General features: G+C 41.0%; 1 protein-coding gene across 4 annotated transcripts in view; it reads right to left on the bottom strand.

Moving 5' to 3' along the window:
- Positions 1–13,712, bottom strand: part of LOC119478069 (WD repeat-containing protein 7) — a 96,561-nt gene that overhangs the window by 63,042 nt on the left and 19,807 nt on the right. For all 4 annotated transcript variants that reach the window (XM_037752480.1, XM_037752481.1, XM_037752485.1 and 1 more), the window contains exons 16-19: positions 11,470–11,703; positions 10,999–11,292; positions 10,521–10,717; positions 3,882–3,979 (exon numbers count right to left, since the gene is read on the bottom strand). In XM_037752480.1, the coding sequence (XP_037608408.1) occupies positions 3,882–3,979; positions 10,521–10,717; positions 10,999–11,292; positions 11,470–11,703 (823 nt within the window). The remainder of the gene's footprint in view (positions 1–3,881; positions 3,980–10,520; positions 10,718–10,998; positions 11,293–11,469; positions 11,704–13,712) is intronic.

The raw sequence follows: 13,712 nt of genomic DNA, 5'->3' as shown, positions 1-13,712 counted from the left end.
TGATGTTTCTTTATGTTAGGGCAGGGATACTCAACTTGCTTTGCCCTGGAGCCACTTTTGCAAAATGACAGGAGGTCAGGTGACAGTTAATAAACAAACATTAATAATATTTATGAAATAAAATTAATAAACATTAAAAGTCCAATAGCTCATCTTTCTTTGAAATTATTTATTTTCAAATGAACTGACATTAGCTTAAATTAACTTTTGCAAATAAATTGTAAATGCTTTGGTTATTTTTTTAAAGAGTTTGTACAACATTAAACATAGCTGCATTATTTTATTATTTTTTTTGATAAACAAACTATTTGTCTATTTTGGCCAATTATTTACATTAAAATAAAATTTAAAAATAATTAATTTATTAATTAAAATTAATTTTCACTGTGAATTAAAAAATGGTCGACGGGCCGTAAGTTGAGCATCACTGTGCTGGGGCCAGAAACCTGAAACCTGAAACCTTTATACTGTGGAGATAAAATGATTATGAACACTTTAATTTTCAAGGGTATTTGCCACTGAAAGAAAGAAAGTCCAGCTTTTCTCCAAAACGTTGAGAAATGTCTTGAACATATATAAGATTCAATAACTAACTTTTCAATGCAGTCAAACAATACATACCCTTATTGTTCACATAAAATCAGCTAACAGTCACATATTTTTAAACAGCCCAACTACCACAGAAAAAACATGTAGCACATACAGTAGGACACGACAGAGAAAACAGTTATAGCAACATTACACATCAGTTGGTGGTGAAGAAGAAAAGAGAAATAGTTAAAGTGCACAAATACAAAAGAGAGATTGACTGAAAGTACAGTGAAAGAAATATTGAAGTGTGTTTGTAGAACGGGTTTCTTTCTAGAGAACAGGCAGCAGGCTGAAGCCATGCAGTGAACGACGGTGTGAAGAGAGAAACAGAGGGGGGTGAAAAGGAAAATCAGAAAGATAAAATAAAAGTTCAAATGAAAATCTGCTGTATGAGGAGGTCGGATATAATTTTGTCACCTTATGTTTTCTACTTTAGGGTAATGGTTGAGCCTTGCAGGACGGTGCCCTCTAGAAAAGGCTTGGATGTTGGTGTAGACATCATAAAATAATCACGTATGCAGATGATACTTTAATACTTATTTCTACCTTGAAAATTCAGTGCCTGACATGTTGTAAAACTCGGGAATTATAACATGTTACTGAGGGTAGAGTATATAAAAAAGTCATTACAAGATTCTTTTTTTAGCTCTGCTTTAACTATTGCGATTAAATATTGAACCATGACTTAGTATACTGGAAAATGTCCATGTATGTAGAGTACACTCATTCTTTCACATCTAATGTTTTATCCTCCATAAACATTTCCTGGCTAAACTTTTATAGATTTTGCCTGGGCCTGGGTCCAAGCATGTTGTTGTTGAGTCCAGTCAAAGTCAAAGCTTTTAACCCTGGAAAAAAAACATCATTGCACCAGAAACAAATATGTACAATTTGTTAAAATTGTAAAGAAATGTATCATCTCTTTATTATTTAAGCATGTGGAGAGATCATGCGTTTCTGTCAGTCTGTCCACGGCTAATCTCGCAAAATAATGTAACCATCATCCTAATATGTTTTCCTGCTCAATTATGAATGCATGCTCAAGGACCTCTCGTGGGTACGGTGATTCAACATTTTTGAAAACCCTATTTTATTGACCGTCTTATACCGTCACTGACTGCTGACACCTCACTCCGGCCAGTAGGAGTCTCAAGTGTTCAACAACTGCTTCATTAGCAGAAGGCATTTCCACATTTTGGCCTTTGTCGTGGCTCAAAAACTGACATCCATAGAAAAGCTAATTTTGAACCGGAACATGTGCAGATTAATTCCATACCGATATGTTATGATCCACTAAAGTTAGGCATGGTACGAAGTGAATAAATCCGCGTTTTTGTTATCTTTGCCCTTCATCTTGACTGTAAAGGATCCGGTAGAGACACAGATTTGTACTCGAGTGCACTTTTCTAGTTAATAATTACTAACTTCTCAAGTGAATTCTCACTTCTCACTAATCCTTTTGAAAGAGTGAATGTTGAGTGGATCTTCAGGTTTACAGCTCTTTTTACCAGCTTGAATGTTGAAGGAGGCCAAACTGGCTTTATCAAAAGGATGAAAGTAATATCATAAATGTTAAAGCTTTAAAACTGAGCCCACTACAACCTCTGAAATATTGATTGCGTTAAAGAAATTAATGGCGTTAAAACAAACTTGCGTTAATTTTGACAGTCCTAGCTATTATCAATGATAGAAATGATGGACAAAACTACGGAAATAAGACCCATATTGCAATAAACCCAAATTATCCTTTGTTCCCTGAGAAACCATTCTTCCTGGTGGAAATTGCTGGCAGTGTGTGGACAAACGTCCGAAATGGAGAAAAATAAAGATGTTTTTTTTAAAAATTTATCTGAATTAGTGTGGACATGATCGGAAAATAGTAGCCGTACGATGTTTTTTCGGTATGTTAAATTATGTGGAGACACCCTGCTCTCTCTCGGTTAATCTCACTGTAAACGCTGCAGTATATTACAGGGGCCTCTTCATTTATTTCCATGTGAAAGGAGACGGTGAGCAGGGTTAACAGCGCTCTCCTTCACAAAGCCTCTGACACACACACACACGCATACGCCAGGTTGGAGTAGCTGGCTGAGCAGAGGTCACGGCAGAGCGTTCCCCCTGAATGGTGGTGAATAGGCGTGTGGCGTGAATAAGTCCACACGCTTGTCACGCTTGGCCCCCATTAAGGCGTGACAATAGCACTAAAACCCCGCCTTCCCCCAACACCCGAGGGTGCCACCCATGGCATATGTATGCATATGTGTGTGTGTGTGTGTGCGGTGTATGTACTCACATAGATTTTTGGTGTGTGTGTATTTGTAGGTATTGAGCTTGATGTAGTGTGGTAGGTAGCTGTGTGTGTGTGTGTGGTAGGCAGATGGTGACGGCTGGTTAAAACATCCCCGACAGTGAACCAGAGCAGGTTTCTCTCTACAAAGAAAGACCTTTTTTTCCACCTTTACTAAGTGAAATTCTCCTTTCTTTCAATTTCTATTTTCTTTCTTGTCTCTATAGATGATTCGTCCACCTCTCTTGTATTGTAACAATTAAAATCCACCGTACTTAGAGAGGTACCATGTGGAGACTGAAATAGAATATTTTGCCTTGATTCTAAAACTGTCAGACCGTGCTGATGATTAGATAAATTCTCTTTTCTGGGATTCATACTGGTCATAAGCATACCTTAATATGCAACTTCTCCACACTAAAAGGACAAAATAGCCTCTGCCAGGTAAGTTATTTTAGATATTTGAACAAAACACAATTCTGCATTTTCTTATGAGGACAAGTCTCAATATTTCCCGTATGAATCTCTGAATTTGAAAAACCGAGGCCGCCAAAGTGAACGTGAATCAGCCTCTCCCACAAAAACTCCCTTCACAGAACCCCATAATGTGAGTACAGACTGAGGTTATTAAACTGTGTAGCTGCCAGTATTACTAAATTAACTAATTCAGTGCTCAGTAAGTGTTTCATTGATAAAAGTCATTTTGAGAGAGAGAGAGGACCACATGCAAAGCTGCAGTCAGAGGTTCGTACTGCAGCTGAAGTTGGAGCACGTCCACCCTCATGTCAAAAACAGCAGAACGCCCCTTTAAAGACCCGCTGACCGTGGAAACAGCAGCAGCAGCTTCCTCCTGTGATATTTCAGTTTTTTTTTTCTGTAACTCTCTGTGGGTTTTATTGCCGGTGGGCTGCATTATCAAACCCCCGCCTCTCCTCCCTCCCACCCTTCCCCGCAGGGCCCTGGGGGTGTGTGAAGCGAACGCCCCCCTCCCTTTTGTAGTTACCTTGTTTGATCTGGGCCTGTAGCGCTGGGTTGGAGGGCTGAGGGGGGGCGGCCAGCGTCCTGCGAGGAGTCTCCGGGGTTCCTCCTGGTCTGGGAGGCCTGGAGGAGGATCACAAAGAGGAGGCATGAAATATTAAAAGGAGCAGGGAGGAGAGAGGAGGGCCAACACACACACACACACACACACACACACACAAACCATAATACAAAGAAACACACTCACAGAAACACATACATACATAAAACTAGGAGTTCACACAAACAACATTTTTTTTTTATTTCTATTTCCTGAAAATCAGTGTGTGTGGTGTGTGTGTGTGTGTGTGTGTGCGTGCGTGTGTGCGTGTTCTCAGGCTCCAGCCTATTGAATTTTGGGTTGAGGACACCATCCTGAGTCTGAACAGACTGGAGGCGTCTAACTTTCGGAGACACACAAACACTTCCAATACAACAATCAATAGAGTGATCAATAACGGTTGCCAGGCAACAAGCGCTGCCAGGGGAGCTCTACAATTAAAAGTTGAAAAATGCAAAAAATCTACGGTGAGGAACTTTTTAAAAAAGCGACAAGAGGACGTTACAAAGTGTTAATATGGAGGTAAAGGAATAATTTTGATCATTGATAGTAACGCGTTAACGCAAATTCGTTTCAACGCCACTAATCACTTTAACGCATTAAAGCAACTTGCGATTTTTGGGTTGTGGCGGGCTCAGTTTTAAAGCTAGAGTGAAGATACTGGTATCATATGAAACTAAAAAAACCTAAACAATCCATTGGTACCAACCAGGTCATACTAGCTTTTTCCATTTTGAAAGGAGTCCCTTATAAGTTATGTGAATAAAATTGGTTCTACCACGAGTCTCCCCTTTACAGATGTGCCCACTTCACATGAAGTTAATGCAGTTAAGTTACATTTTCAACAGACAAATAGTTTAATGGATTGACAGCCCTAAAGTACTCCTATATAGATATTGTTATTGCTTAATAAATGTGTGAAAGGGTACAAAAAAGCAAATTTATGAGAAAGTGAACATCACAAACTGCCAAGATATCCTTTTCTATTGAAATTGTTATTATTCTGTTGTGTTTTTTTATATCCTGCAATCGTCTCTGTTATGGACGTGCGCTGGGCTGTATCGAAACAATCCGATTGGCTAGAGAGTTTGATAGTATCATAACATTTGATTGGATAGAAGCCCATCATTTTTACACCATCACAAACCAGAGTGAATAGTAGGAAGGCATTCTTAGCTGGCATGTTTACAGTTAGCCTAGTCTGCAGAAAAATATTTACGGATTTACACAAATCACGTGGGACGTGTTTTCAAGTCGGAAATTCCAGAAATCTGAATTAATCCAGAAAAATCACACTGCTGCTACATAGAGTGCCGAAACACACTAGCACACACACACACATAATTATTTTAATTGTTTTATTCTAAAGAGAACATCCAGTGAGAACCATTCAGAACAACAGAGCACCAAAACACGTGCACCTGCATGCCCTCTCACCCCACTCAACTCACAACCGCACACACACCTGCTCACACTGCTTTTCAAAAACACACGGACAACCCCTCTCTCTCTCTCAAACACACACACACACACACCATTGTGTCAATGTGGCACACAAAACACTAAGAAACACAGTCTCACTAACAAGCACGAAAACTATGCCAAACACATTCCAGTAATTTAATAACAATGAATCAGATTCTAAAGTACAATTCTTCAAGGCTATGGCTTCAGGAGTCCAAAGTTGTGTCATTTTTAGTGCTAAACTCTCTTTACGTGTCCACAGACTGTGTTTCCTTGCTGAGGCGCAGTGAATGGAGAGTACAGCACAAACTGCACCAGACCATAAGAGAATACCAAATATTTTAGGGCTGTCAAAAACACAAATTTGTTTCAATGCCACTAATTCCTTTAATGCAATTTGCGATTTTTAAGTAATCTCTTAAAAATCTGACGGGCCGCCAATATTGTGGAGCTTGTAGCGGGCTCAGTTTTATAGCTAGAGTGTACATACTGGTATCATATGAAACTACACACTGACAGCTGTTGTTGCCTGTTGGGCTTGAGTTTGCCATGTTATGATTTGAGCATAATTATTATGCTAAATGCAGTACCTGTGAGGGTTTCTGGACAATATTTGTCATTGTTTTGTGTTGTTAATTGATTTCCAATAATAAATATATACATACATTTGCAAAGCAAACATTTGCCCACTCCCATGTTGGTAAGAGTATTAAATACTTGACAAATCTCCCTTTAAGGTACATTTTGAACAGATAAAAAAATTTGCAAAATTGCAATTAATCACAATTATCTATGGACAATCTTGCAAATAATCGCGATTAAATATTTGAATCGATTGACAGCCTTATTTAAGACATTTTACAGATAATTTTTACATTGAAGAAACTGCAGTTGGCTTTTGACTCATGGCACGTCACTAAGCCTGCTTTTACTCCTCAGACTACATGTGTTTGTCACTTATACACAGTATTTGACATCAGACTTCATCAGTCCAAATAAATTCAGTATGTGGCTTGTCAGTGCAGCTCAGGATGTTATCAGAATGCTGCTTTTTGTATCTGCATGTGTAATGTGTGTACACGCTGGAAAATGTGGTTTGGGGCTGTTATCTAAATAAAATCTAAATCCACTCATTTTAGTTGATTCAATTCCAGCCAAAGGAAAAAGAAATCTAACTTCGAAATCCTGTACTGAGCGTTTAAACGTGCCTCGCGTATGATTGGACGTTCAGAATTGAAATGGTTAGGAGCCGTAAAATGTGTTTTTTTTCTCCAAAAGTCAAACTTAATGCATTAACAAGGAATTGTAGGACACAGACAGGTGGTGGATGTTTATTGGAAAGTGAAAATCAACCCATATGGATGTCTGAAGATTATGGGTTTTTCAATGTGTCCACAGTGCAGCTATAGTGCAAATGCTATATTTATTGTCTGTTCCCAATGCAACTGTTATCAGGCTATTAAATAGGCGTTATCAGTCGCTATAAGCACCATAGATGTGGGTCAATAGGAGTAAAAGTGAAAGTAAAACGAAAAAGCAACACGTTCTAACATGTTGTGCAGCTCAATGAATTGTTACGTTTTGAACACAAACAAAAAGGTTTACACAACAAAACTACAACTTCTTTAGGTTTATACAACAAAACTACATCTTCTTTAGGTTTATACGACAAAACTACAACTTCTTTAGGTTTCGGCAACAAAACTACAACTTCTTTGGGTTTAGGCAACAAAACTACAACTTCTTTGGGTTTACGCAACAAAACTACAACTTCTTTAGGTTTACACAACAAAACTACAACTTCTTTGGGTTTACGCAACAAAACTACATCTTCTTTAGGTTTAGGCAACAAAACTACAACTTCTTTAGGTTTAGGCAACAAAACTACAACTTCTTTAGGTTTACACAACAAAACTACAACTTCTTTAGGTTTAGGCAAAAAAACAACAACACTGTGTTTTGGCTTAAAATGACTACAAACACAAAGACAACTACAAGTTGTTGGTATCACACGTGATGCGAACTCCAGTCTGCTAGGTGAAAACCCTGCGCCTGACTTTCGTCTTTGCTCCTGTCATAATTACTACGGTCGCTAGAGGTCGCTGTCGTGTTCTTTTATACCTTCTTTCTTTCATGTAAATAAATGATAAAACCTACTAATGGGTCTAGTGGGCCCCTATTGACCCACATCTATGGGGTTTATAACAACTGATAACGCCTATTTAATAGCCTGACAACAGTCTAATCGGTTAAAAGGACAAAAAAAATACCCTACTCTAAATTATAAAGTACGGACTAGACCTGCTTTATATGAAAAGCGTCTTGGGATAAATTCTGTTATGATTCAACGTTATATAAATATACATTGAATTGAATTATAGACTGAGGTTAGGAAAGGAAACAAGAGCCAGGTAGAAGGGTTTTGTGTTTTTCATGATTATTTCTGTCTAGGTCAGTTTCTCAATAACAGGACTTCCAGGGCTTGTTCCACGGACAAGCTCGAGCCCTCAAGCCAGAGTTGGTGGACGGAGCGCTGTTGTGGTTGTTGTGATGAAATACTAAAACACTAAGAGTTCAGGAGCACTTCTTTTCAAACTCCAGCACACAGGGAGGAAGCTTTTCTGCCGTCATTAATGTGAGATGGGGAACATGAAAAAGCCAAAAACCCAAACACGTTCAAATATTCACAACCGCTGGTTTGGAGCGTGGAAGTGGAGACAGCCAGAGAGAAGAGTTTTATAAAGAAGTATTCAGTTTCCATCTGTAGCTGCACAATCACTTTCTCTGATCCGGACATACCACAGAAGAGAAGTTCTTTGTTTCTGAGAAAGTAATAAACAGCTTTGAAAAGTTTTCCAGGCTGCGTGCTGCGTCCTCCTGCTGTGGTGCTCTTTGATTGTGATGCTCTAGCTGCCAATTCCTGTTTATCACCTCTGTCTGCATCAAGTCTATCAAGTTTTGATTAAGTTGCAACACGTAGTTTCCTCATCATTTCTGACTCAGCAAATCAATGACACAGCAGAATGAGATAAAAGATCCCGACATAGACGGACACAGCGGGCCTGTCTGGCCTCAGCCAACATGAGGGGACGAAGAGGAAGAGCTGCCCCGAGGGCTTGTCAATCACGTTGAAAGTACAGCCCCCGGTTAGTGGCCTAGTAAACACAAAGATGGCTGAAGAACTTGGCAAGCGACCTTTATCATCAACCCAACCACCCGCTCCCTGCAAGAAACCACATTTGGTTGTGGTCAGGGGATAGGGGACTGACCAGTGCTCGGTGTATAGTCATGTAGAACTGGTAGTCAGAGCTAATGAGCATCTACTGTCAGACTCTGTGTGCCTCTGCTGGAAAGACAGGAAGTCTGCTGGAGCTTTGACAGTCACTAGGAGCACATTTTTATGCCCCCTTGAGAGAGTCACTATGTGGGTACCAGGGTTGGAGCTGGGCTAGCAGCTCTACTACAAAAGGCTCTCCCTGTGTGTGTCAGTTCATACTGGCTCTAAGAACACAGCTCTTATTATACACTAAGGGACTTGTTAATCACTAATGTAAGGCAAGACTTCCTTTCCAACTTGTACTCATTTCACCTCAACCTTCGGAAACATTTAAGTGCCTTTTAAGGTATGAATTTAACTTGAGAGCACTGAAAGGCTGACCCTGTACAGAGGCTAAACTACAGAGCCAGCTATTACACATTTTTTATATGTTAACCAATTTATTTAATTAAACAGAAAGATAACTAAATGATAGACTGAAAGTGAAATAAAAATCAGGGTAGGCTGATAAAAGCAATCATTTCACCACCTTTCTCCCTTTCAACAACTTCCTCCCTCGCTCTGTGTTTTCCTCTCTGACTCTCCCTCGCTCGCCCTCCCTCGCTCGCCCTCCCTGCGCGGTTATTCTGTGCAGGGTTGACGAAATGATGAAATGATGTGTTGGTGTTACAGCAGCAGGACCTCGACCTCCGTGTTAAATCTTTCACAGCACAATGAGAGCTCAGACAGACTAAACAATCAGCTTCACACACACACAGACTTGACAGTAGTTGAACTTCAGCTGCTGCTGCTGGTGGTATTATTGTGTATGTGAGCGGCGTCTGTGTTCCGTGCTTTGAATTCAGTTTTTGTTCTGTTTGTTTGGGTTGTTATTTTTTTTGTTTTTCAGCTGGAATCACTGATGATGGATCAGGGGTGTGTTTTTGTGCCTGGTGAATCCAGATATGTTGAGCTTAGGTTAAGAATTTCTATTCTATACATACATCTAAGATGTGTCCGATTCGGGAACATGTCTGTGTTTGTGTTGTGCCAAATGAGTGGTTCTGGTTTTTGTGGGCAGCGCTCCAAAGATTCTGATGCCATCTGGGCTGATTTCATTGACTGAAATCAAACTCATTGTCCACTTGTTATAAAAATTGATGGAAAGATTTCCCCCACTGACGGGCAAATTCACAAAGAATGGATTGCGGCCACTGTTAGCACCATAAATTGCACATCACTTGCAACCGCTATCCGCCCCATCTCAAGGTCCGATTAACAAAAGTTATTGCGCGATTTTACAGCGCAAACACGGCCATAAGGTTTTGCAGCTTGGTGCAATTTGCCCCTTTTTTGCGATTGCAATTATCCATTTGGCGAAGTAGAAATGTTACCTTTGCGCCAAGAACACAGTAGGCTGAGCAATGACAGAGAGAAAAAGAAAAGTGAAATTGAATAGCCGCGAGCTGCAGGTCCTGACCGATGAGGTGCAGAGGCATTCCTTAACAGCTCAGACACACCAACCCAACATCAAAGAACCAGCGGCGATGAAGGCTGACTGTTGCGTCGCCTCACGTCACCTTTGTCTTGGCCGTCAAGTTGCACTTGAACACACCACAAAGACTACAGCCGACGGCCAGTTAGCACGTACATTCTGCGTCAATCACACTGATTTCTCTCACCGACTCAGACACATTATCATCCCATTGGAGTCGTGGTTTGGTCCCCGCCAACTCCTGAGAAAATGTGATTTTCTGAAAGACCTCTCCGTCCCCAAACTACTCGGTTATATTTAAAAAAGATAGAAAAGAATATTCAAATGTACGTCTGTGTGTGTTCGTTACCTGACTGGTGCTTTCTTCATGTGCTCTCCGACGAAGGTGGCGTTGGTCATGCCCATCAGAGTGTTGGCCAGTGAAATTACAGACAGCAGGTGCTGCGTGGTGACGGCCCTTGACACGCCGTACGTCCCCTTCCCCACGATGTCCGTCAAAGTCAGCTTAAGACCCGTCGCCAGGGACAACTGCCGCAGCAAGGACTCCTGGGAAACAGAGGCAGACAAATGAAAACAGGGCTCCTGGAAGTACTGGTGTGGTTAATTCTATTATTTTATTATTCGAAGTGAAGCACTTTGTAACATTGATTTGCTATGTGATTTATGAATAAAATAATACTAACTAATAATAATTAATTAACTAATAATACTTAAGTGCAATAATAATTACAATTTGGAATCAAGGGGCAACCTCTGGGTCTCTATCAACCTGATGAATCCTGACCAGAGTGCACCCAGAACACAGGTGGCACCAGACAGACAAGTACCTTGAAGGTGGGCAGCATGAGGGACATGTGACCTCCTCTGGAGATCAGGCCGAAGGAGATGGGGCAGTGCGGTCTGAGCATGCCCAGTCGCTCCAGACAGATGCCGTCCAGATGTTCGTTGAGACCCCAGGCGTGCAGGCAGGACATGAACAGTTTGGCCGTGTCCATCGTCAGGTTGTACTCCAGCAGACTCAGAGACTTGGACTTCTCCTCCCGCCTCCTCATCTCCTCCTCCTCTTCCTCGTCTTCGTCCAACAGGTGCTCCTTGATGGTCTCCTTCATCGTCTCCTTCACCTGGTTGGGACAGGAGACAATTTTATTTTAAAAAACAAAACTAAAATAGTATAAGAACAGCACAAGAAAAAGATGAAACAGAAAAACACTACATACAATCCTGAAAATATGAAGACAAAAGACATCATGTAACACATCTAAGCACATCTAAGCTTCATATGATTTTCGTTTTCTGACCTGTTTGAAGATCTTGTTGGCCAGGAAGGACCCCCCCTTGTCGGCCCCGGCCTGGCTCTTCTGCAGCGTCTCTGGAGACACCAGCATGGGGTTCGGTCTCTGAGCTTCCTCCGTCAGCAGCTGAATGATCACCGCCTCCACGTCGAAGAAGAGCACGTGCATGTCAGGGTCCGTCAGGTTGGTCTTCATCGCCTGGACCACCAGGGCATTGTGGGAGTATTTCGGCAGGTTGCCCTGGGGGGGAGAGAGAGAGAATTTTCAAAAATAAGTGATGAATGAAAACTGTGCTTTGTTCCTGTAGAAAAAGGTATATATCAATTTTAGATTAGAGCTCCCTCTTGGGATATTTTCAATCTGTCACCTGACCAACCAGTCAGAGTCCTTATGTCCATTGTCCTTCCTTATGACTGGCCACATATTTAAGTCACTATGTCAGTTTTTTAAGCATCTTTCAAATTGTTCTGATGGTATTTCTTTGTAGAAAATATTAAAGTTGGTGAAAATTGCTCCATTTTATCTATTAGGTGGGTAACAGCATGCACCAGATGGTGTTTTTCCATTGGCACTTTTGGCCGCTCCGAGTCCGTGCCGCGTTGACATTACTAGTTTAGCCGTGCCGAGTTGTACAGAGTCGGGCCCGAGATGGACCATCTCCGGAGTTGGGCCAAAGTTACATGCCGTGCTGTGTGATGGAAAACACTTGCAGCAAAAATAAGGAGGGGGGACTTTTATTGTGACGAATTTATAGAAAATGAGATGTGTTTATCCACCGTTTTACAGCTGCTCCTTTGACCACTAGTCTCAGCCATGGATCAGCCTTTTAAACATCATTGACTCAAGAGAAGCGCATCATCAGTTAAAGGAACAGTGTGCAACATTTCGGGGGATCTGCAGAAATGGAGTATAATAGTCATAACTACGTTTCATTAGTGTATAATCACCTGAAACTAACAATCGTTGTGTTTTTCGTTGTGTGTTAGCTTAGAATGAGCTCTTTATATCTACATAGGGAGCGGGTCCTCTTCACAGAGTCCACCATGTTGCTTCGCCATCTTTCTAGAGTAGCCCAGAACGGACAAACCAAACACTGGGTCTAGAGAGAGCCTTTCACGTTTTTACGTTAAAAAACATCTGACATAACATCTTCTAAAGTTGCTGTCGCTAAGATGTTGGCAAACAGCTGCCTACTTCCACATCCAGCAGACAGATAAATGGAAGTCCAATATTCACTCCTTTTGGCTCTGGTTTGGTCTCCACCAACTCCTGAGAACTGGCACTTTAGCTGTAGGAAATGTGCCATTAAAACCGAAATAAAGCGCTAAAAGAGGGTCACCACGAGTCACACTTTTGACATGAAACATGTTATTCATTGTTAATATAAAATATACTGATTAATGAAGCCTTAATAACCACATTTAGGAGATCCTAAATGAAAAATCCAACCTGGACTGTCAACATTGTTACTGATTCAGAGAATAATGATTTAAATCAGTCCTCCCTTTAAACACAAACTGTCATTCAGTCTCACACACACACACACACACACACCGCCACAACAACAACCCATTAGTTGTAATTGCCACCAATACTCCCACACCGCTCGATTTTAATTGTATTAACAGAGACACCTGCGTGGAGCTGTATGTAGAACAGGGCTGTTTGTTTACATGTTAATGACCTGATGACTGCAATCAGACACCGGTGATCCTGTTAGAGGAAACCGGGAGGGAGGAGTGATTAAGGGAAATAAAGAAAAGAAAAGGCAAAGCTGGGTTTTAATCGGACTGTGTTTCATGAAGGATTCTCCATTTGTTGTTCTAAACTCTCGCAGCGGTTTCCTTCTGCATGAGGACTGTTTAGTTTAGTCTTCAACTGGAGAGACACTGTTCGGATTTTAGTCCCAAATCGTTCGCCCCAGATTAGTTTTAGAATCAGACCAGACTTCTGCCAGATCAGTTGTCGTCTGACGTGCAGTTTGAGGTGCCTGATTAATTACATGAACAATCAACAATCTGGCTGAATTTTGGTCGGCTGTCTGCAGTTTGAGCAGATCCGATGTCTGATTTCCCACATGGCTGCTGTCTAAAGATTTGTTATAAACTGTAGTGAGCTTGTTTTGATATTATTGGAGTAGTATTTTACATGTTGTGGCTAAAACGATTGTGATATAAAACTAAACTTCACCACAGAACAGACAGACCATATCGTTTTCTGTCTGTATCTTCTAGTCATCAGCAGATCCA

This window comes from Sebastes umbrosus, chromosome 19 (genome assembly GCF_015220745.1).
Source record: "Sebastes umbrosus isolate fSebUmb1 chromosome 19, fSebUmb1.pri, whole genome shotgun sequence".
Taxonomy (NCBI): Eukaryota; Metazoa; Chordata; class Actinopteri; order Perciformes; family Sebastidae; genus Sebastes; species Sebastes umbrosus.
This window is presented reverse-complemented; position numbering and strand designations above follow the sequence as displayed.